The 24,083-nt window shown below is 37.6% G+C and overlaps 2 protein-coding genes across 3 annotated transcripts; both read right to left on the reverse strand.

The window, feature by feature from the left end:
- Positions 1-255: 255 nt before the first annotated feature.
- On the reverse strand, positions 256-5,153 carry LOC103720573 (cytokinin riboside 5'-monophosphate phosphoribohydrolase LOG4-like). The gene is made up of 7 exons (XM_008810339.4): positions 4,934-5,153; positions 3,998-4,095; positions 3,552-3,582; positions 2,426-2,525; positions 2,256-2,326; positions 1,184-1,327; positions 256-674 (listed from the first exon to the last, which is right to left on the reverse strand). The coding sequence occupies exons 1-7, from the start codon at positions 5,078-5,080 to the stop codon at positions 537-539; spliced, it is 729 nt and encodes a 242-aa protein (XP_008808561.2). The 5' UTR covers positions 5,081-5,153; the 3' UTR covers positions 256-536.
- Positions 5,154-13,369: 8,216 nt separating this feature from the next.
- LOC103720582 (protein PIGMENT DEFECTIVE 338, chloroplastic) lies at positions 13,370-23,148 on the reverse strand. 2 transcript variants are annotated; one of them, XM_008810357.4, is made up of 9 exons: positions 22,262-23,148; positions 20,471-20,545; positions 20,317-20,388; positions 20,035-20,115; positions 17,983-18,080; positions 14,587-14,712; positions 14,167-14,215; positions 13,871-14,045; positions 13,370-13,792 (listed from the first exon to the last, which is right to left on the reverse strand). In XM_008810357.4, exons 1-9 carry the CDS (start codon positions 23,054-23,056, stop codon positions 13,776-13,778), a joined length of 1,488 nt encoding a protein of 495 aa, XP_008808579.2. In that variant the 5' UTR covers positions 23,057-23,148; the 3' UTR covers positions 13,370-13,775. The 2 variants fall into 2 exon arrangements, with proteins under 2 accessions (XP_008808579.2, XP_008808571.2); XM_008810349.4 differs by having other exon boundaries at positions 13,391-14,045.
- Positions 23,149-24,083: the final 935 nt, after the last annotated feature.

Genomic DNA, 24,083 nt, shown 5'->3' on the forward strand with positions numbered 1-24,083 from the left:
AAACCTGAATGGAAGCTGACATGGAAGCTAGGGTTCCGGATGGAAACTAGGATCCATTTATCAAAGCGAAGGTCTTGCATATAGCTAAAACCACTATAAAGAGACCAAAGGATTGGTGACCATGTAAAGGGCATAATTGAAAACATGATCCACTTTACACATTTCTATTTGGCAGAAGTTATCAGCATTTTGCATTCGCTGTCGCTCGTTGAAAAGAACGGCAACAACCAGGATTTGCTTGCAGGTCTAATCAAGTTCAACAAAATCGGTCAATATACCCGTCTTTTTATTTGAAAACAAGAAACCTTGTTAACATTTCACAACAGGTGAATTGCAACATTTCCAGTAGTAGCCTGTATATAAATATGCTATAGTCTGCATCATTGTAATGCATACAGCGAATAACAACACGATCTACATATATTTATGGATGGATATAGCAAAAGTTAGCATACCAAGTACTCTTAGTAGACCACGTAATTTTCTTCACCAAATTTTTGTCACTGCCAAAAGGGGGTGGTGGTCGGGCTGAACAATCAGGCAGCAATGCCAGGCTCTGGTTCACGCACAAAATTCAAAGGCTTCTGCTCAGCCTCCCAAACCAAGTGGGATTCAAGCTCCAGCTTCTGCTCGGTCTCCCAAACAAGGTTCACTTCATACTCCGCCTTGTATTCCTAGCAAATTGACACCAAAGAGTGAGAATTTTAGACATTTTATCTGGAAAAACTGGCAACCTCTTAGAAATAAACATGCCTCAGAAATGATCTTCAATTCATTGAGCAATCGAAGCGGAGAAGCTTACAATGAACAGAATAATAAAAAACAGCTAATGGACTTGCATGGAAATTGATCAAACAACAAAAACATTCCCAATAAATGCATTTTAAATTAGTAATTTAGGTTGACGGCGCTCTGCTAACGCTGGTACTCAAATTGCTCGACAACATTAATGTTGGTGGAAGCTGCAAAACCATGATAATGATCTATAGATCACTCAAGTTAAAGTGATTATAACATTTTGTTTCTTTCTCAAACTTGAGTTTGCAGCGTATGGATAACGGCCTATTCAATTTCTTATGGTTTGGTTGAAAATTGCTTATGATGAAGCATGCAAGAACCACAGAATACAAAATGAAGTTTGCCAGCATGAAGTATTTATAAAAAGTTCTCTGTTGATCATTACCTCCAACTTCCTGATCAACTCCTCGACTGATGGGGCCGCAATGATGATGCTGCGAGCATTTTGGGATATAAACCCTTCGTCAACAGCCATATCTATGAATGACAACAGCGAATTGTAAAAGCCATCAACATTCAGGAGACCAACCTGTCCAGTTATAAATATGTTGATTCAGAAAACACAATTTTTCCTCTAAAAAGAAGAATACAAGTATCAAATGTGATCAGAAGTTAAATATTAAATATGAAACAACCTATCTAGTTATTAAAACATTTCAAGCCATAAAATAGCCATGTATTCAGTTGCTTATATAAATAGAATTATATCTATATAACCATCACAAAAAGATAAGCATCTGACCCCACCCAACCGAAAGTCATTACATTTAAAATAAGTCATCCCCATTCTAAGTACTTGCAATTTTGGCATATATATATCAAGTCCTGACGATCTTTTTAGGTAGGAAGAATCCTAGCTGATAGAGAAATGATAATTAAGTATTGCTCGAGTGCTGTCTCCATATCAACAGTAGTTTGACCGTGACTTTCCTTAATTATATAAGAGGAATATGATAGGAAATTACACCAAACAAGGACTAGACTGCAATGATCCTTATTTTTTAGATTGATTTAACAGAAAAGCCAGCCAAAACCTTCTTGACTATATTACTAAACAAATGCATCATATCGCATGCATCAATCTATTTCTGGTTGGCAAGAAGAGTAACACAGTCAATTATAACCAACAGGGGTCCATCAAAACAATGGAACACATTACCGTCCGTGCACATACATGTCTACCGTTTGGACCAAATGCTAACAGGGACAGGTATACGAGTCAAAAGCTATAGGCTTTTAATTGGTAATAAAGGGTTCACTATAATTGTTCCAATAACAAATTCAAGTTACAATGTCGGTCTACTGTATTTGTACAAGTAAAAGTTTGTGGGGACCTCCAGTGAATGGATTGAAAGATCCAAATATAAACGCTAGCTTATACAGAAAAAATGAATTACGATATCCCCACTGAATTGGTTGTTCCCCTTGTAACAGAAGGAGATAATGAAATAACTTACAGGCTTCTTGTGAATTCCAAGCTGAGACCATGTAATGACCTCAAGCAGTTCCTCGAGCGTACCATACCCACCTGATGTGCCAACTTACATGAGAAACGTGACGACAGTAAAACAAAGAAGTGACATTAGACATTATAATTCCCCAACGGGTCGAGCTAAAGAAATTTTACCAGGCAAAGCAATGAAAGCATCAGCTTCACGAGCCATCTCAGCTTTTCTCTCATGCATATCTGATACAGCTCTGACTTCTCCCACAGGCTCACCAGTTAACTGCATACAAAAATTTATTTGCATTTATTAAGCTTAAAACAGTATCATGTTATATTTTCTACATCTCAAAGAACAACATGCATGTCGGCATAGGAATGCAAATAAAGTTTCCTGAGCACATACAGAAGCAAGATGTTGGCTAACATTCTAGAAGAAAATGCAGGCAAATTAGCATAATGGCAAAACCGAATGTTGATTTCTATTGAACAGCCACTTATACCAGTATACTAATATTTTGTGATATTATAAGAGATTAGCTACTCATAACACTGCAATATTTTTATCTATGCCTAGCACATATTAACATTAGAATGCTATCACACCCGAAAGACGCAATATAGAACATCTGTCTTGCAGTAGGAACTCTTATAAGACATCAAACTATAACATTCCTACATAGGCATTTTAGGTGGAGGGGCAAAATCTGCACAGTGCAAAAGTACCCCTAAAAGACAAAAGTTTCACCCTTACAAGGATTAGGTATTGCTGCGGAAGTACTTAAAAAAAAAAAGGTTAAAATGCCTCGCTCATTCTCTGGTCCACAAAATGGATAAATATGCAAAATATATGAAATTTTAGTCCATATTATAAAACAATATAGAAGAAGGTAGTCTTTTGCAAAATAGTAAGATTACTCCGCTGTAACCTAGGTGTTACAAGTTTGAAATATGCAAACAGTCTCTCCACATACAAGGTCCAAACTCTGCAGTGGTGGGAGCCTATGCATTGGAATACCCCTTTTAATTATTATAAAACAACAAACCAAATTCCATATTTAACCAAAGTTTCCATGTATCATTGAATCAAAATTAGGATGTGTAACCACCACCACACAAAAAGAAGCAAAAAAAAAAAAAAAAAAAAACTTCCATATGCTCACCACCATGACATACACACATTAGCACTACCATCTCAAATGCAACAATAAATTCCTAAAATCATGGATTTCGTATAGAAAAGTAAAGAAAAATCAAGTGCGAATGACACAGGATGGCAAAATGGGCAATCACCAGATAACGAACTCACCTCCCTTGGCATCAGTGGTCTTGGAATAACTCTGCAAGAGAACAAAGAGATAGTAACATAAACTCCCAAGTAATTAGAATCATAAATCCAAAAGTAGACTGAGTGCGTAGACTTCATAAAAAAGACAAAAGCAAATTAAGAGCCATATGGAACATCCACGATAGGAGAGAGAAAGGTTTTCTTTTCCCCCTTGTAAGAGAGTACCAAACTGTTTTCTCTTTCAGAAAAATGCAATTAAGACTATTGCAGCAGCATGTAAACTAAATAACAAAGCGTCAGCCACATGTCGCAATGAATAGCAGGAAAAAGAAAAACAAAGAGAAGGAAGTCGCCATTTTTGTCAGGAAGGTAGAAGAAGAAACATGTTCCATTTATAGGATAAGACCAAACAAAAAGGAACCCGCAGAAGAAAGATGAGAAAGAGGAAGAGGGTCAAGTGAACCAACCCAAGGACATGGCGCCCTCCATCATGGACTGCATGCGAAACCAGGCCCATCAATCCAATGCTCCCTCCTCCATACACCAAGTCTATGCCCCGCTCTACCTGCCCCACAAACATGCAAGTGCAAACGCCAAAGCACACGTGTCAAACAGCCAAGCCCGTTGCACAAATTCCAAGCCTATATTTTTCCAAGCTTATATAGCAAATAAAAGGAAAAGGATAGAGAAATTTAAGTCCAAAATTCCCATGGAAGCGGAGGTCCTCGTGAGTCATATGAGAAGGGTTATGAGGAGACATGGTAATGAGTCATGATACCAAGGGAGTACGTTCCCTTCCAGAGAATGGCATCAGGAGAGCCTCCTCCCTTTTTTTTTTGATCCACAATAATAAAGCTTATCTCTTTTGGTTTTTTTTTTTTTTGCCCCTTTAATAACTATTTGGCAGAGATCATGCAAGAAGGCTGCCTGCGACCAGGCTGATTACAGCTAGCAATCCCTCATGCCGAACTCCCGAATTCCCCCCCACAACCCACTCCTTCAAACCCTCCTAAGTTCTTAAAAGGTTAGAAAAATGCAATTTTTAACGGAAATAAGAGGCAAAAATCTGTTCATTTTCAAGAAGAAATCATCAAAACAGGCATTTTCATAGATCATGGATATGCATTGACCTAGATCTTTTTTTCAAGAAAAGAAGGAGAAAACCCTATCGGAATCCACCCTCAAAAGGTGCAGAAAAGACAGCCCTCCCATTCTTGTATACAAGCCAGAAACCGTCGATCTTGTAATTGGATTGAATAGAAATGCAAAGGGAAAAATTATAAGACATGCTTTGGAAATTGGAACATCAAGATCCAAAACCCGATAGAACCGTTAAAAAGATAAAACCAACAGGAAAAAAACATCATTTTTTCCCTTCAAAAAGGTCGAATCCTTTTGATTACCAGTTCCTTCCCGAGCTCGATAGCGGCCTCCCGGTAGCTCGCCTTCTTCCCTGGCTGGCTCCCACAGTAGACGCAGATCCTCCTAAACCTCGACCTCTTCTCCTCCTTTTCCTTCGCTGCGACCTCCATCGCCACCTCTCTCTCCATTCCTCGACCAAACTCTCTCTCTCTCTAGCGAAGGAGGTCGCGCTCCAGAGAGACAGGCTTATGAGAACAAGGCCATCTGTGACCCCCGTCTCTCACTATTTATAGAGAGAGGTCTCTTAACGCCGTTATAGTTCTTAGGTAGAGTATGCCGCTTTACGGTGTTACCTCGGCATGAACGGTGCGAGATGCACCTGATCCGGACGTCCCCCAGCCGTGTGTTTTGCAATATAAAAACGGAGGGCCTTTTAGGTACCACATTTATTTTTTTTCCAAATAAAATCACATAAATCAAGATATTTCATATTATTATTATTATTATTATTATTATTATTATAAAAATATTTTTATTATTTTTCAAAAATAAAAGCAAAAATTATTTTGTTTTCATTATTTTCATAAATAAAAATTTATATCTTTTATCACCACTTTGAAGACTACCTCACTGATTGCGCCATCACTAGATTGACAACCACCATCATTATTGTCGTCTAAACGAACATTCATCACTACTGCTACCATCCCTATCATTTCCATCACCAACCATTATTGACACCTCTATGGTCATCTTCATCAACATCATCACCACCATTGCTACACTGATCACAATAAAGTTGTCGCCACGATCTCTACTATACCAATAGTCGCCACCCCCACATACACTGGTATCCTTGTGCCATCACCACCGCGAGAACCACCATTATAACCTTCATTGTCTTTGACACCTTTATCACCTTCTCCACCGCTATCATTATGCTAATGCTTTTTAAAATAATTGATCAATACCAAATACATTTATAATTTAAAAAAAATTAGAAATAAAATAGAAATGAAATATGTTATTTTTATGTTAATTTTGTATTTCTAGAAGGTAAAAATAAAACCTCTTTCTTATTTAAATAATGAGGATTGGAAAGAGATCATGATTCGAATTATGTGGTATAATGAGTGGCAATGGTTGGCCAGCACGGTTTTTGATGCAACCAAACATAGTAACTTGCGTAATGTCCATATGCAGTATGATATGTAAGCTATGTCCAGATGCATGAAAACTGCGTAAAAAAACATTATTTCAAAAATTCCAGTTTTTGATTTTCTAGATCATGAAATGTCCATGAAGTTTTCCTTGTAACTAAACATGCCCATGAAGTTGCTAGACGTTTTGCAATAGTTCCATTGTTATAACTAATAACTGTAAACTAGAGTTCAAACACGTTCCAAGTATAGACTAAATTTCAGAGTCACTGGAATTTTCCATCTTCTAATTTTCATTCACCTATGTTTGGTATGCAGAGTAGTAAATTATAATGTCATTAGAATTTCATTTAACCTATATATAGGTTGGTGTTGGTAAGAGCATAAGGAAAATAGGAATAAGAAAAACTATATACCAAGTAATAAACTATACCATTGTCAAAATTTTTGCATGAACCTACAATAATATATATCTTTTTTAATATCATTTCAAGATAGCATTGCAACAAAGAGGTTAATTAAAATCTTGCCCAGATGGTTCGCAACATGAATCATTTATGCTTAAAAGAAGTTGCCATTTGCTACTAAAAACTGCATTGAACTAAAAACTGCGATATTGGTATCCTTAGGGGTCCAAGTTGATTATTGAGTGAAACAAAGAAATGCAAGCATCCGAATAGGAAGAGGATATTAAGCATCCGAATCTTTTGATCGATAACTATATCGAATTAGTTAAATTTTGTTAATGATGGAGTCCGACAAGGGCGAAATCGTATCGAAAGAAAATTAATTAAAATTCTCAGTTCCATCATACCAAATTTGGTCAGGTTCGTACTTGGCGGTTGTTTCTAAAGCCACAACGCATCTCACGTGGAAACTTTCTTAACAGGAGATTAGGAGGGATGGAAGGCGTGGGGTTTTTTTTTTAATGAGATTACATAGAGATCGCTAGCTCTTACGAGCAAGACCATCCTCCTAACATTGCTCACGGAACTTTGAATGGAAAAATATAGGGCCCAGCAATATTCTGCGCTCCCCAACCACTTGCCGATCCATCTAGTTGTCACACTCGAAAATGTCATTTTCTTGCATTTGTTTCTTCTTCATTTTTTAACAAACGTAGCAACTTTTACTTGAGCACGTCTAGCATGCATAGACTCATGGAAAAAAAAGGATTTGACAAAAGCAGTAGCTTTCACACTTGTTGCTGCCCAAAACTCAAGCCCAGAAGGCTAGATGAGCTGGCGAATGCGAAGTGGTCGGATTGTGTCGGATTGCTGTGCTCGGATGAAGAGGTCTGTTTCTGAGCTAGAACTCCGATCTAAAAATAAAAAAGACATTACCGATGGTGGCTGAATTTTGTTCGAATAGAAGCTTTGAAAACCTGCAGAGGCTTGAGAGAGCAAGCAAAAGCCAGCATAAGAGCGAGAGTGTGCATAAGCATACCTAAAGATCCTTTAAATGTTGTCTATATAAGATGAGGACTGACATCGGTTACTAAAAAAGGTGGACATGCATGCGAACTACTCGGTGAGCAATAATTACCTAGATATTACGCAAGGCTTAAGCATGCAGATCATGCACTTGAGCAAGCTTTAATAGTCTTTATGGAGCCCCTAATAAAGATTATGTTGTGAGCTTTTTTTCTAAAAAAAATTTCTTTATTTTTATGCATCGTTATTTTTGCTGAGAATAGATGCGTGCTGAGGCTCCCTTCTCTCTGCGTCAAAGCAAACGTTTCTGAACAAGGAACGACTTCGCCATTAAAAAGAATGTTATTATTACAAAGAATGAAACGATGAGGTGCCGTCAAATTAAGCACGAGGATCTCGACCGCGACAGGGTTCTCTCTGACGCCCCACTTGTTCCTTTTCTCGTCTTGCAGCCCTGACGTCACTCCCTGCGTCGAAATGGGACGCCCGCAAGGAGCCATCTGGACGTTGCTTCCACTGACGCCGTCCTCTCATTCTTTATATATATATATATATACACGCGTGCCCAGATAAAACATTTCTTTTAAGAAGGAACAAAAAAAAAAACGTAGAAAAAATTTCTCCTATCTAAAATAAATTTTTTTATATTTAATTCACCATTAAAAATTGATTTATTTCAAAATAATTTATACCTGGTTGAATATTTATTTTTTATATATTTAATAAAAAAATTAAACCATTTTTTATAAAAGCTTAAAGATGTTTTTGGAAAAAAATTATTTCAATTTTAAGTCCGTAAAAATTTAAGTTTTTCATATCTTACATATTTTTTTATAAAATATAAAAAATATATTTTAAAAAAAATATAAATTACTTTTTTATTGGCGATATTTTTTCCATTTTCTTCCCGCAAACCAAATCATCACCATTGTCGTATCCGTGGCTTTTCTCTCCCCGTCTCAGGCATTGTCTTGCCGTCCCAAATTACCATATTGCCCTTTATTTGTAACGGATCACGCCTACCCGTTTCCACCGGTAGCCTGTCTCCTACCGCGTGGCAGCGGCGAAACGGCTCTCCTGCCGTTACGGGATGACGTGGTCGCGATGTGAAACGGAATCGTCAGTTGTCGTCCTTTTTCTGTTACGGAGGGGAAAAAAACAGAAAAAGAAAGACGTCGGCTGGTGGCTGTCCGACCGTCGGATGATGTGTGACGGATTGGACAATACTTTTAGAGGACCACGTGGAGACAGAGAAAACCGTTGGATGGGAGATGCCATTTAATGGGTACGGTGCATCGCGAGCCGTCATGAAACATCCCGATGTGGATACTGCCCGTATAAATTCGAAAAAGCGACACCGTGGAGCTTTGTCGTACGTGCGGAGGCGAGCACGAGCGCGGCCCGCAAAGCTTATGTCAAGCCGGATAGCAAGGTACGCACGATGCGGTAACTATCCCGATATAACGGTCGTTATGACGGAAGAAATTCCGTCACAGCCCGGTCCATTCTTCGGACTAAAATGAAATTCGGCTAGACTTCTAAACGTTCAGGTTCTTCTAATTATAAAATATTTAAATCTAAAATTATATTTTTTTGTATAGAATTCAGATTTTGCATGTTATGTAACAATTGCTATTTCCAAAAAAATTGGTGATGCTGAGTCCCATTACAGTACTTATGTTTCGAAAAAAATCGCTGTAATTATATAAAAATATTGTAATTATGCTAATACAAATGCAAATAGTTTATGTTGAAATATTTATTAAAAAAGAGAAAAAAAAAGAAAGAGAAAAATAATTCTATTTTTCTGTTCTATCTTATTCGATACACTTAGTGGATATACATACTTGTGTATAAATTTCATAAAAAAAATTAATATAACTGATATAGGAACAATAATAGTGGAAAATATTACTAGCTGATACCAATTGTTATATAATTTCTAAAATTATTCTAACAAAATAATACTAATAAAAAAATATTATAGATAATACAAATTATTATGTGATCCTAAAATTATACTAATAATTTATAATAATAATAATAATAATAATAATTACCTGTTTGTCAAAATAATTGAATAATATAAATATAGAATATCATTTTTATCTAAATAAATAATATTAATATGAGATTATAGTGACTTCTAATGATGATATAATGACTTATAAATTGGTTCCTATTTGGAAGCCGGGGGAGCCTCTGAGGATATGCTATGCGGTACTAACGTGTTATTATTGCTATGGTTGCTTGGGCGACTTTAGTGGGACAGGGAAGGCAGAAGCTGAAACGTAGCAATGGCGAATGATGAGAATAAAGGAATGCGGGAGAAGCGGCGAGGACGAGTCCTGTCGCATTAAATTCTGGCAAGCTTTTTGGATTGGCGCTGCTTCCGAGGGATTGCCGGGGTCATGATTGGGGTTCGAAGGATACGGGAATCATTCTTCCAACTCGTGAAACTGCGGATCCTGCATTCTCTAGGTTTTCTCACTTCAGGTGAAAGATACACGTGCGATACGCGCATCTTTTTATAAAAATTAAAATAAATTATAAAAAAATAAAATTATATTTACATCCAACCATATCTAAAAAAAAGTACATATATATTTCTTAAATTTATTTTTATCTAACCTTTAGTCAAATCGTTAATTTTAAATAAGGCCTAGATATATGTACAGAGATACCCAGTAATACTATTGATTATGACATTATTGATTATATTAAACTACCGCAGTAATATTTACAGCGGGCAAAATAAGAACATATATATTTTATTTAACAACAGATATGTTTTAGTAGCAACTGAACTATCCAGGAGGATATCACAGTGCAAGTTCATTATAGGTCCTGCAATCCAAAACAGTCTTGATGACATGGCAGTAATTTAAGCTGAGGGGAACATGACACATAGTATATGCCAGGATTCATGCAACTTCAAGAATAGCACCAATCAAGATGCAGGTGAGGACGGCTTCTTTAGGTCCACAAATCACCATCATTCAAATTACAGATCACGGGCTAACGAAATTGCTGGCTAGGGCATGAAAATTCTCCGTTATGTAAAATTTTTAAGAAAATGGCTAATATTTGATCATTGTCAAATTGTTCGAAATCTAGATTCTAGATTTTTGTTTTGGAAGGAATTGAAGATCCTTCATTTTTCTTTTCAATGGGCATCCCACCCAGAAAAGAGCTCATATGGTAAGAATTACAAGCTTCCCTCAAGCACAAGGGACAAGTATATTAGTTTCACTTGAAGTTTTGTCATTATCTCTACCTACTATTTCTCTCACAGGTGCATATTTTTGTCTCTCATCTTCGTCATCTTGCAAAGTTAGGGCCTCTGATTCGTTTTATGTATATCATGTATAGGTTGCAAGCTGGCAAAACACTTGGCTCTCTCATTTCAATTTAGTGACACTGTAACTACTGCCCTGTAATGATAATTCATTCTGATATTTGAGGTTAGACTCCTCTTTTTTTTTTTGGCAAACAAAAAGGTTTGTGTTGAAATGAAACCAAAACTACTATCATACATGCATATGTAAGCACCCACTGCCACCATAGATTCTCATATCTTTGCCTGTGGCTATAAAACATACTGCTGCAGTGCCCCAGTGGCCCATCCTTCAAAACCTGGATGCACATAATGTGCATGGCCGGTCATCAGATCCAAATTTATCCGAAGGCTTCAAACGTCGATGTCCACGGGCAATGATCCTGCATATAGTATGTGTGGAATAAGTTGGATGCCTTCAGTTTCTTATAGGCCGGAAACCGAGAACAAACACTCCCATAGTCCAAAATCAGGTGAGGCAAGCTGTGGCTTTCGAGTTTGTCTGGGTAATGGCAGGAGGGATTTACCTGAATCATTGCATGGTTCCATACCATAGTCCTCTGTATTTTGGAAGCTTGGTTGAATCAGAAGCAACTCTATGCTTGCCTAAAGACTGAGACTTCGGACCAGATTGGATTTGCTTCTGATAACATCACTTGTAGGAAGATTCAGCTTCGAAGCAGGCTCCAAAAACAGAAACCGCTGTCGCATTTAACATTCTCCGCAAAGACACCTAGCTTCAAGACATGCAATTAAAGCATTATCCCTATATAAAAAAATAAATCTACGATGTCAAAAAGCAAGCTAAAGGCATCAATATTGAGGTTGGACTTGATTACCATTCTAGAATTCAGTAAGAACCTAACATTCACCTCAATTTCATGATGTTGTCGGTCTAAAATAGTAAGTATTCAGTAAGATCCTATCATCACTTAGTTTTTTTGACATTTAAAATGGAAAAACAAAATTCCATTTTCATAATTAAAGGCATAAGAAACACCTCAAGTGAGCCCTCTATGTGATACATACTCATCAATTTTCATGGCTTCACCATGAGCCTTCTTGAAGAGCCTCATTTTCATGTATAAAACAAAGCAATACTCTTATAAGCCTTTCTTCTTATAATGCAGCAGCTTCATGAAATGGGATGCAACTAGATCAAGAAATTCAACGCCCACAAGTTGCACTAACTAACCCCAGGCAAGTGTTAAAAGCAGAACCTGACCTATATTTTTACATAACTAGGAGTTATCCATGGTTGTCTGCGATATCATTGAATGATTAAATGTTTGGGATGCCATCAGATTTTTTTTTTATATCTGAATTATTCGGGATGTGCAATGAACTTGAGTGATTTCTCCAGATGTGGCCATGGATTTTTGTGATCCCATTACTTACCCGAGTGCTTCAGTTAATAGTAGTATCTGATGGATGGCTATAGTACTCCTTCAACTGATTATAATTAAGGCTTTCTGCTACCAGACTTTTTAAAATAATGTCGATTATAACATTTCTTGTGATGAATATGACTGATTTAGGAGTAGTCGATGGCTTTTAAGAATACGTCATGAAACATTTAGGACCATATTTTTCCTATCAGACTTCGATATTTTTATTTCTGTAGTTTGACAAATATGCTCCCAATTTTCCATGCCTCTAAAACATTATTTGGATACATACACAAGGAAGAGAAATACTTTTAGTCAAAAAGAGTGTTGCAGAGACTTCTTGGCTCATGGAAGTGTATGCCATATTTTGTACGCAGCAAGATAATACAAAGGCATTAGCACTGAATGTTATGTTCCTCCTTACCTGCAACGATTCTTGGCAATTTCTCAAGAAAATTCTGCTGGCAAAAATCATTCAAGAGGTTCATTGTCTTGTTGCTGGTGTTGTGGGCCATGTAACAGAGCAATTCTTGATGGAAACGCAGCATGATTATCTTGGTCTATGTTGAAGTCCAATGTGGAATATTCCAAAGCAGTTGTATTGCCTTAGGCAGAAGATTCTAGCTACTAGGTTCCGGATGCCACAACTCTCCATAAGTTTTGAATTCCAAAGGTTAAAAAAAAAAAAAAAAACACACATGGACAGATCATACCTCAGCGACCGAATCCATAAAAAATATTGAATAAGAAACACTTAGGAAGTGGAACCTGCTACTAAGGATCAAACGGTCCATCAGTCCTACAATAACTAAGGCCATCTAAGAGTGTTACAATTAATAGAGTCCCAAAGTAGTAAAACAAGAAAGATTCTATATTTTTATGGATTCAGATATGGATCATATTAATATCTCTGTTCTGGAGGTAGAGCTAAGAGCAGCGTGGGCTGACCACGACGTGTGTTGCGGGCAGAGCAGTCTTGCTAGAGGAAGACTTGGCCACAGTGATTGGCTGGATCCATGAAGGATCTGGTGGTGTGGATGGGCGTCACCTCCTACTCCGAAACATACGAGTCATAGTGAGGGATGATGTTGAGTTCCAGACTAGGCACGTTTGCAGAGAAGTGAATGAAGTTGTGGAGACATTAACTGATGATCTTTTGTGAAAAATGCAGAGTGCAAAGTCCATGCAAAATTATTTTTTATCTGCTAGCTGCGGTGTATCTCATTGTACAATGCATGCAATAATCCAACTTTACCCATATCTCTTCACAGAACGTCTACTTGAAGCCTCAAGACGCAAATGTCTACACAATAATAGATTGGTGCCCATAGTAGGGATGATGTTGCACTGTCGATGCAACATAATAGGTGGTGACAGAATTCCTACATGGAATCAATAGGATGAACAAATAGTGAGGTAGAACTAAATCTTGCTTTCATACTTGGACAATAATTCTGAGCACATTCCCGGCCGCTTCTGATTTTGTACAACACAATCTCAAGAACAATTCGTCAATGCAGCTTGGAATGTCGCAGGACTTCAGCCCTTTCCCAGTTGCAAAGCATTCAGGCTCCAACTTTGACTGAAGATCAGAATGATCTCATCTAAAATGGTCCCAGAATTTCTTAACATTACCGTCATAATATGGTGCTATCATTACCTGTCCCTTCATTGTGTTGTTCGAATTTGAACCATTTCCAGTTTGAGTACAATCTAGCTTCGTCATCAAAGGGGAGTGCATCATCTGGGAGCGATTTTAACTTACGAGTTGCAGAAACGAGTGGTAATCTTTGTCGATATTTTTTAGCCATCTCTTCAGCCTCAGAAAACACTTTCTGTTATGAAAGAAGAATGGAAAAAATATAGATCTTTGTTTGAAGCAAAGGAAAATTAAAGTAAAAGAAGCAAAATTGCATCAAGCAAAAACAAAATGGGTAAATATTAAACAGACTTTACCTCTTTGTTTGAAAGAAATAGTCCAGGCTCGCTTTCAAGATCTGCGATGCTGCTTGTCGCATAACAAAAAGCATTCAGAAGTCTATTACAAGCTATATGGCAATATAATTTGTAAGGAATTGCCTTTCTTTTCATCTTCACTTGCTATCAGAGTAGATATACATCATATTTGTAAGAATGATGACTTTACTATCATTTCGCTTGATTATTTCTGATTTTCAGTAAAGTGTGAGCCTACACCATATCCCACTATTCTCAAAAAGATTAACATGGTTTAAATTTATCTTTTCAAAAAATAGCAAGCTTGAGCAATTCGCTAAATTTTCACTAACATTTTTTTAATTATAATTTCATCATTCTAGTCTTAGGCCTGATAAATCAAAAGCAAAAAGAACACCTGGGAACTCGTGTAATGCTTACCTAAGGGAAATTTTGTCAGGAAACATTGACTTCACCACCAGAACTTTCACCTTCTCATCCACTTTTAGTACATCGCTTACAGATGTAACATGGGAACGAGTTATGTTTGAAATATGCAGTAACCCACTGCAATAGAAGTATCCACAAGAATTAGTTCTTCATCAACAAAGACAAAAATAACGCATGACCACTTGACAATTTCTGTAACAATTAATTAGCATCACATAATTCTTATCATTTGAATTTGGGAAAAATGAATCACTTAAAAGATATTGATAATTATGGTATCACCTTTCCTTTTAAGGTATCAAATAAGGAGTTCTCTCAAGTTCCAATTATGGACCACAGACCAATAAAATGTAATCTCTATCGCATTTGATCCCTGGCCCATAAAAGAAATACTGACGCAACTAAGATGGAAGTTCAGTTGAGAAGATTTTGCCAGATCAAAAAAGTAAATTGACTTGAATGTGGCATCTCTCTGTGCATGCATGTCGTGCACGTGTGCACACAAGTCTGACAGCCAATAAAGAAGCAGCAATACCAAAATATCAATTGATTAATTATGCTTGTTATCCGCTACATGGATGTCTAAACTCTGGCTTCCTATTCTGCTGTTAAATTGTACTAGTGTTGCATTAGATTGCTTAAACACTTGCAGCTGTCTGATTTGATCTGTGCCTTCCAACAAGTGAGGGACCTCCAGTGAATGAGCTCAATATCCAAAAGAATTCCAAACAAGACATTGTGATTCAATTTGGCATTTGGTTAGTTATTTCAGTCTCGAAGGAAAGCATATTAGTCTTTGCTGTCTTCCTTCATCCAGACTATTTTCCAATATCAGAGGATCAAGGAGATTGGACCCAGATTGCATGAGTTTAAACTGTAGACTGTCTAACCGTTCAGGTAAAACTTGCTTCTTGATCAATCTTTTTGGTCTGTATCTTGATCTTCAATTACCCCTGACTACCTTGGCTAGATATCAAGCACCAACAAACAGAGGGTTGAACTTTAGCTCAAAGCTGGCCATACAATGTAGAAAAATTCAGGATCATGATCTGATCATTAAAATATTTTTTTATATCTGTATATGTTTTCTAGCCATGGATAAGTATCCAAGATCTACCCAATGCATAGCTGATATGGGACTAAACACACGCTCGTACGGGTCTTCACATATGGATGCCACAATAAAGAACTCCACCCGAGTTTCGACAACAAAGAACTTCAAGATGAATCCAACAACAATGGTCATGTCCACCATGAATCTAGCGACATCAACCATGAATCCAACAACACAGTGACAACAACAACGACTCTCCACGGACCACAGCTTCTTCCCTCCTTTGAGTCAAAGATTGTCTAATAAATTTTATGAATTTTCTTTTTTTTCTTCTATCTGATGAGAAAATCGAATGGGTGGAATTGATTTGACTCACTCTGGTCGAGTGGTTTGACTGGCTACCCGATGAGTTGAATGGTTTTTTTCAAAACTTTGGGTTTCAAGGTGACCCAACCTAATAGATGGCTTAGGTAATGGTTTAGGTAGGTTGACCCAGTTGACCTGTCCAGGTGCCCAGGTCGACCCGCCCTCTAAACATTGGTTCGAACCTTGAAGAATCGAGGTCTCTCTTGCTCTTTGGTCTTCCACAAGTGAACTGCTTGTCATTTTCCCTTAGGAGTGGAGATCGACCTACTTTTGATGCCATTTTGTAGTGGTCTGACTTTCTATGAGATTTATCTTTCATTAACCCTATTCCAAAGCATTCATCATCTCACATATTTATCTTGGGTGCATCCCGCTTCATGCCCGTTCTTAGTTTTGAGACTATCCTGCTTTCGTTGGAAATTTGGAGCACTCTTCATTAAGGCCATAGAACCTACATCGCATGGTCTACTGGCAAATCGATTACGAGGGGCAATTTTTGACCTAGACCTGCCAATCCACCAAAATTCACCTGAAATAAATGGGTACAGGTGAGAAATTTTTGTAATTGGGTTGGGTATGGGTTAACCAAAAAACAACTTGGTTATAAATGGGTTGTGTATGGGTTTAGCCTCTTAACCCTATAAGCTACCATAGGCTGAACAAACTTTTAAAATTCATCCCAAAACCCGAACATTGGTAATTACGAAATGAGCTATGACCAGGGAAAGGATTCACTTGGACGATTAGAAAGATTGCATAGTTAATAGTTAAGAGAATAAAAGAACATTGAACAGAAAAAAAAAAGGGAGAGAACTGGTGTGTTTAAGATTTATCTTTTTTTCTCCGCTTTATTTTCCTCTCCTAGCTCTCTCACTTTATTTGGACGCCAACCGTAATATCTCGTTTTTTTGGCCATATTTATTGCCGATTACTAGGGTATACAATTGACGAGTGTTAATTGGTTTGACAAATTAGATATGGTTTTATGTTAAATAAACAGGTCAGGTATAAATAGTTTGGCACGGGTTTAGGGTTTTTAACCAACCCCAACCCAGTCCAACCATTGCCACCCACCCACCCATAAAGCCAGTAAACAATCATTGCCCAATGGTTAGCAAGGGGAGTTCAGTTGGCATGTGACACATCCAACAACTGCAATCACATGAGGAACAAAATTATAGATAGGATGGTGCGTGGAAAGAGGATCTAAAGAAGTAGTTCTTGATAAAAGGTCAATGATGTGCTAGTTAGGGTATTATCATTTGATGCCAAATAGCCAAAAAATTAAAAGGAAAAAAGAAAAAAAAATAAAGAACACAACATTGAAAACAGCTAAAAGGATAATAGTTTCTATCCAAGTGGCGGGTTACAATGCTTGATGGTTGTTTTCTTGTAGATATATAAATAAATAAACCTCCATTTGTTCCACCTTTTTCAGGTTAAGGAAGACAAAAAACCTTACAAAATCCCACAAACAAAACCTGGATGACCACCAGAAGTTAACGACACAAACAGATATGGTATGCAGACCAACAAATCCCCTACCGAGCAACAAGCAATAAGTCATCTCACAAATCTTCCACCATAACACTTGGTAGCTTCCCACTTTGAAAATAAAGGGGCTGACAATTGTCAAGGCTAACTCTGCCAGGACCATCGGCTTTTTCTTTACACAGATTTACTGAATGACATTAACATATTATCAAAAAGCACGAGCTGCTGATGTGGTTTATTCAAAATATTTGGTATGCAATACAAGGTAGTGCAATGTTAATCATCATCGTCCAACAAAAAAGAGCAAGCAAGCTTCCACAAAATCTATCTAGAATAATTTATGAGAAGTTAATTTATTGACGATATTATAGAAATTTTAGCATCAAATGTACTACTAAAGCTGCATGATGAAAATCAAGCTCAAGAAATTACAAAAGGTATAAATGCAACAGGTAGGTTTCAGACATCTTTACCTTCTGTTAGTCTCACCTATCCTAACTTGTGCTCCGTATGGAAAAATTTTGCGAACAGTCCCTTCTAAAAGAGTTCCTTCTTTAAGGTATAAGATGTCCTGCAGAAGAATAAATGAGACAGAATATGCAATGAGGAAACAAAAGGTCAGAGCTCAGGCTAAAAAGTAGCAGCATAAACAACTATTAATCTCAAAAAAGTTTGATATTTGAAAATACAGGCAAATCGAAAAGCATGCTTCAATGGCAATTCTATCTGTGATTTGCTAATAGTACTAAAGATGCATCTGTAACTAAGAAGCATTCCGACAAATTGGACAACCTAAATGGACTTCGTTCATATGACAGATGGACTTCAGCAAATTTATGCACCAATTTATGTAACTCAACATCAAGCAATGAAGGTTGAGAGAGAACCAGAGAGAACCAACAAACTATCCCAGGTGTCAATGATCTCAGAAAAAATCAAACAAGGATTGTAGATGCAGCATACGAATTTTTGATGCTTGGGTGGATGTTGCTCAGGGAGCAAAAATTGAAAATCAACTCCCCACTCCCAGAAGTTCAAATTACAGTTACAACATGGATTCATTATGAAGAACCTCTATGGAATTATTTTGAAACTTAGGTGCTATAATTGAATCCTAAACAATAGACAATATAAACTGCGGCAACCAGTAGGTTGTTAGACAATACTGAAAGAGACCACAAATGAGTTAATTAGTGTCACTGGGAGATACGAATAAGGCAAATCTAACATCAAAATCCAGATATATATATGTGTAAGTACACAATGCATGTATACATATCAAGGTTTGAAGTTTCGTCCAAAACTGATCCATTCCGGTGTTTCAGCTGAAACCGATCTATTTTAACCGGAACAGATCAGCTTCGGTCGGGATCATCTGAAACTGACCAGAATTTTCAGTCTTGGCTGGTTTCGGCAGGTTCGTCCAAAAATGTTTTTTCAATCTTTTTTTGGTGTAACAAGTATATATGTTCAATGTATTCTAATATTTTCAGAAAATTGTTAATATTTCACAACACAACTACCTAAGTATCTAATGATGTGATTTATGTTATTTTTTTGCTGAGGTTTGTTATTATAGTAGACAAGATGCAAATTTTGATGTGTATCTTTACTAATTAGAAAGCATTATATGTTCCTATGTTTCTTTTTCTTATCTAAATGAGTTTTTATCTCTTATTTAGAAAAAAATGATATATTAAAATGGAATAGGGAAAGAAAATGAATTTCGATTTTGATGAATCTTTTCTTGCTTAAATAGATTTCTAAAATAGAGTTGAATGAAATATGCTCGAATGTTTTCTTCTTGCTTAGATGAGTTATTAGAATGAAATAAAATGAAAAATGCTTAGATAAAAGTTTAGTTACAGAAATTACAGTAAATATGAAAAATTATAAAAAAAATAAAAAAGGCGTATGGAAATTATAAAAAATAGAAAAAGTGTGACTTATAAGAACTAGAGAAAAGTGCAAGATAATTATAAAAAATAAAGAAAGAGTAGGATAATTATAAAAATTAGAGAAAAGTATCGTCTATATAATGCATTAAGCTTTAAAGCAAATTTATTTCAACTTCAACTACCCAAAGTCATGGATTATAACCCTAAATAACTCAAAATACACAAGAATAATATGTAATAATTTTTACTGATTTTCTTTCATTTTCGATATTTTTCTTGACTTTTTTGACCAAAACTCCAAAACTTGTAGGGAAACTGCTGAAACTGAAACTCTATCTAATGGAGCAAAATGGAAACTAAAACTAAGTTTTAAAACTTGAATACAGTTGATCAAACAAACACATGATTTATAACCTTTACTTACAAGAATCTTCATAGTTCAATTTCTGATCCCTGAAAGTTCTAACTACACTAATTTACAATTCATGGCATACATCCTTATGGGTTGGAAGCCTATGTGAATTTTGAGGCAGCAGCTACATAATTTTGCAGTCAGCTAAAATTACAGGTTTAGCTTGTAGAAGAACATTACAATCACAGAAGCATGGACATAGATAATGCACTAACCCAAGCTTCTTTCTCGCTGATTATAATGTTATTGGTAGCTTCATCAATCTTGCAAATACACACAAGCATCTGGCGACCGACCTGCACAAACAAGTAGGAACCAAAAAAATATTTGATAATTGTATATCTGCCATTTACAAACAAAACTTTACGCATCAATAATAACAAGTCAATAGGGGAAAAGGCATAAAAACTAATTACCAAACCATGCAAGACCATGCAAGAAAGAAAGCAGCAAAATAGGTAACTTTTGGAAAAACAAAATCCTAGTAAAAAACTTACATTATCTTTCAAATCGGAGAAATTATTAATTCTGTTCATCAACTCAGCTTTAGGAAGAAATGCTCGCAGACCCTGAGAACCAAATAAGCAAAATATGAAACTGCAGTAAAGCACTCCTATAATTTAGGATATAGTAAAACAAAGAAATTCGGACCTCGATTCTGGTGAGAAGCCCTCCAGTATTCCACTCAAAAATTTTAACCTCAATTGGCTCATTGAGCTGCTTTATCTGCAAAAGTGAAGAAGTTCAAACCTATCTTTAAATAACCAAGATCAGCTACGAAATTTGGATCTCATCCACAATAAAGACATCAGCTTTCGTACTGTAAGAACCATATCTAGAAGTTGTATGGAAACAATCATCCTTTTATTTTGGAAAAGAGCATATCATTAGTTATAGAAATAAAGAGGAACCTTCTTCCAAGGGCACCTTTTGAAACAAGTCATTACTATTCAGGCTTAATAGCAATACGCAAGACCAATTTTTTGATTAGGGCAACCCAGCAATAATGAGGATGATTCATATAATATGATAATAAATTACAAGTCTGCTGGATCTACAATATGCAGGAAAACAACTCCTCTGTGCATTGCACATTACACTCCTCCTATGACACCGTATGTGCCCCATGCCAACACTGCAGGTGGACCCACACAACAAGGTGATTTGTGTTATACATGGCAATAGTGTTTGCCTGCATTTAGGTGTGGATCCACCATGGACAGCATGGTGATTTCCAAGACCTTAAAAAGTACTCGTTGAATTAAATGCTACTTTTATCGAGACCTGAGAAGCAAGTAGCACAACCTTTGGTTCCTCAACCTATTCTACTTGCCCATTTTAGAATTAAAAATAAAAGAAATGAACCACAAGAAGGCAAACAAAAGGAGCACAAGAAAAACTCGTACGAAGGGTTAAAGCATTGCAAAACCAAACATATCCCTAGCATATCCCCATTTTCAAGATTTTAAATACCAGTGGGATGGCGAGGTGTCACATAGTTCTGAGTGTAGGGATGGGAAGACTCGGAAAATGGACTAGGATAGGATGGGACACCCATTGTCTCAAGTGTTGAGATGCAGGGCTTCTCCTTGCACGAATAAACAAGGATGGCCCCTTCTGTGGTATTTAAAATCTTGCCTATTTTAATTTTTGCCCAAAATCAAATGACTCTGGAAACTATTCTCTTTAATAGCCACTTCATTCTCAAGATTTGTTTCTCAGGTAAACTATATTGGCAGGAAGCGCTTACATACTCAAGCATGTACATTTCATGCTTGGAATCATCTAAAGCCTTTCCATCAATGGTGGATCATTGGACAGGGCGAATCTTTATGGGCTACAGCTTATGAGATAAGTACTCTATTGGGAGAGTCCTCGTAGGATAGAAGGTGTCTGCCAGTGAAACACAAAAGAGAATCTTTTTGGACAATGATTGTGTTACTAGGAATTTTTTTTTGGGCAGGGGTACAATGCGTACCACCGGGACAGTGTGCTAGTAATGACCACCACAGGATAAGATAAATGTTCCTCCTAAATGAACTTTGGCTAGTTCTGTATTCCAAATTTAAACTTTGATAGAAGCCTCCACTGTGAATTTTGATGCATACCAACAATGTTCAAGGCATATTATATTGTCCAAACCCTAGAAATTTGTTAAGTAAATTATCAACAGGAGGATAGATATCAACAGAACTTTTAATAACACTATAGTTCAAATTCTAGACTAAAGGTTTCGATTTGAGCACCATAAACTCATAAACATAATAAAAGAGCATAGAGAGATCAACAATGCAAATGGATTCAACCTGCACCATGTTCCTAGGTAAATATAGGAGTCGTTGGCACGGGATCAACAATATCTAGTCAAGAAACTATTCAAGACATGAATTTCATAAGCAAACTATACGGAATTTGGAAAGGGAGAGAGCTAGAGAAGAGAACCTGCCTCACTCGGTGCCACGCGACCCTCCGAAACATCCTTCTCGTTGACAACAGCGGCCGCCCGCTCAGTGTGCGACCGAGCACCTCCGCAAAAAGAACCGTCCCCACCTCGACAACTGGCCTTCCGGGCATCCTGCGACCACTCAAGGCCTCCTCATCCTTCACAATCCCCATCTTTCCTGGAACCAAAAACTCCCCGGCATCCCTCCCCAAATCGCACAACAGGTACGGCAGCTCTGCTTCGTAGAGCGGAAGCACCTCCTTGGTCAGCATCGTGCCCAACATGTCGGCGCCGATGTTCACGTCGAGCTTGTTCTCATTCCCCGACACCACCACGCCGACCACAAAATCCCCGGGCTTCGGATCATAGTACTGAATCCGGACGCCGACGACCTCTTCTTTTTCTTTCTCCTCCTCGGCGGGTTCTCTAGTTTCATCCGGCTCGCTCTCTTCTCCGATCTTGGCTTCGGAGTCGGATTCCCTTCGTTTAAAAAACTTCAAGAACGGGGCTAGGGCCTCTTCCATATCCGGGGGCCTTCGGGGGGCGGAGGGTTCGCTGTCGTCGGGGATTGGGATCGGGGACGGTTTGCCAAGGAGCTCAAGCTCGGATTCTTTGCCGAGGCCGTCGACGGGGGAGGAGAAGGGGACATGGGTTCGCCTCAAGAAGGGGGATTTGGGGGAGAGGACGCGGGAGAGAAGAGGAAAGATGGGATTTTTAGGTTGAGGGCGAGGGGAGGGGGAGGGATAGGAGAGGTTTAAGGGGAGAAAGAGAGGCGAGAGAGAATGGGTTTGCATCACGCTTTTTCTTCGCTCGCCCCCGCGGCGATAGCTGTGAGCCCCGGCGATCTTGTTCCGGCTTTACCTATCCGTCAGGAGCTCTGGTGACTCTGGATTGCGTCCAGGATGCGCCTGGGATACTAATCCATTTAAAAGCGGCAGCTTATCTGCCGATTTTATATTGTCACGTCGGTTATATATAGAAGCCGGCACCCGTGTGCCGACTTTACATAACTATACATGCATTTAACACGTAAACAGTAACACCAATCAGCTTGATTTGTAGTCTCTGACTCTCTGTTAGTGAAACAATAGAAGTTTACCATCCAAATATCAGGATATATCATTACTAGCATACTGCATATAACCTATGCAATGCACACGGTACAGTTTTTTGCTCCTTACTTTCTTTTCAGACGGTTCTTAGCATGCAATGTACCAATGTAACAAATTATAATAATATTGGTTGGTCGGGTGATCTGAATTGTTAGCCCTAGAATGGATGCATCCACCCGAGATGGGAAGACATAGGTTTGTTTCTGCGTTGAAAATGTGCAACATAAAAGAACTGGGATTTTTACTGTTGACAGCTGCTCATGTAATAAACCACCTTTAGGATTTTCCAGCCTGCATCGTAAGATAGGAACCAGGATTCAGGGATAGGTAGTTGGGTGCAGAGGATAAAAGAGCTGGTCGGCAGATGTATTTCAGTTTCTATGCCAATTTTACAATTCTGTCGGCAGAACTATAGGGACTTGGTAGCTTTTTATCATGCATCTTGACTAGTGCTCGGGCATACCTGTATGCGTTTATTAGATCCCTAGATGTTCTTCCTCCATTGATATACTTGTCTTAATGTTGATGTGGAGATGACCTTATCTTATAACATATAAGATTGATTAATATGAGAATGGGAATTCTGACAGCCATCTCTAAGTTTCTCAGTGGAGCCAAGTCTATGCATCTTCTTTAAAGGTGGTATGGAATATTGCTAAAGAGATAAACCATAGCCATCAGATTATCTAGTTCAACTTACTTTAAAAGT

Source organism: Phoenix dactylifera, chromosome 11 (assembly GCF_009389715.1).
Source record: "Phoenix dactylifera cultivar Barhee BC4 chromosome 11, palm_55x_up_171113_PBpolish2nd_filt_p, whole genome shotgun sequence".
Classification (NCBI taxonomy): Eukaryota; Viridiplantae; Streptophyta; class Magnoliopsida; order Arecales; family Arecaceae; genus Phoenix; species Phoenix dactylifera.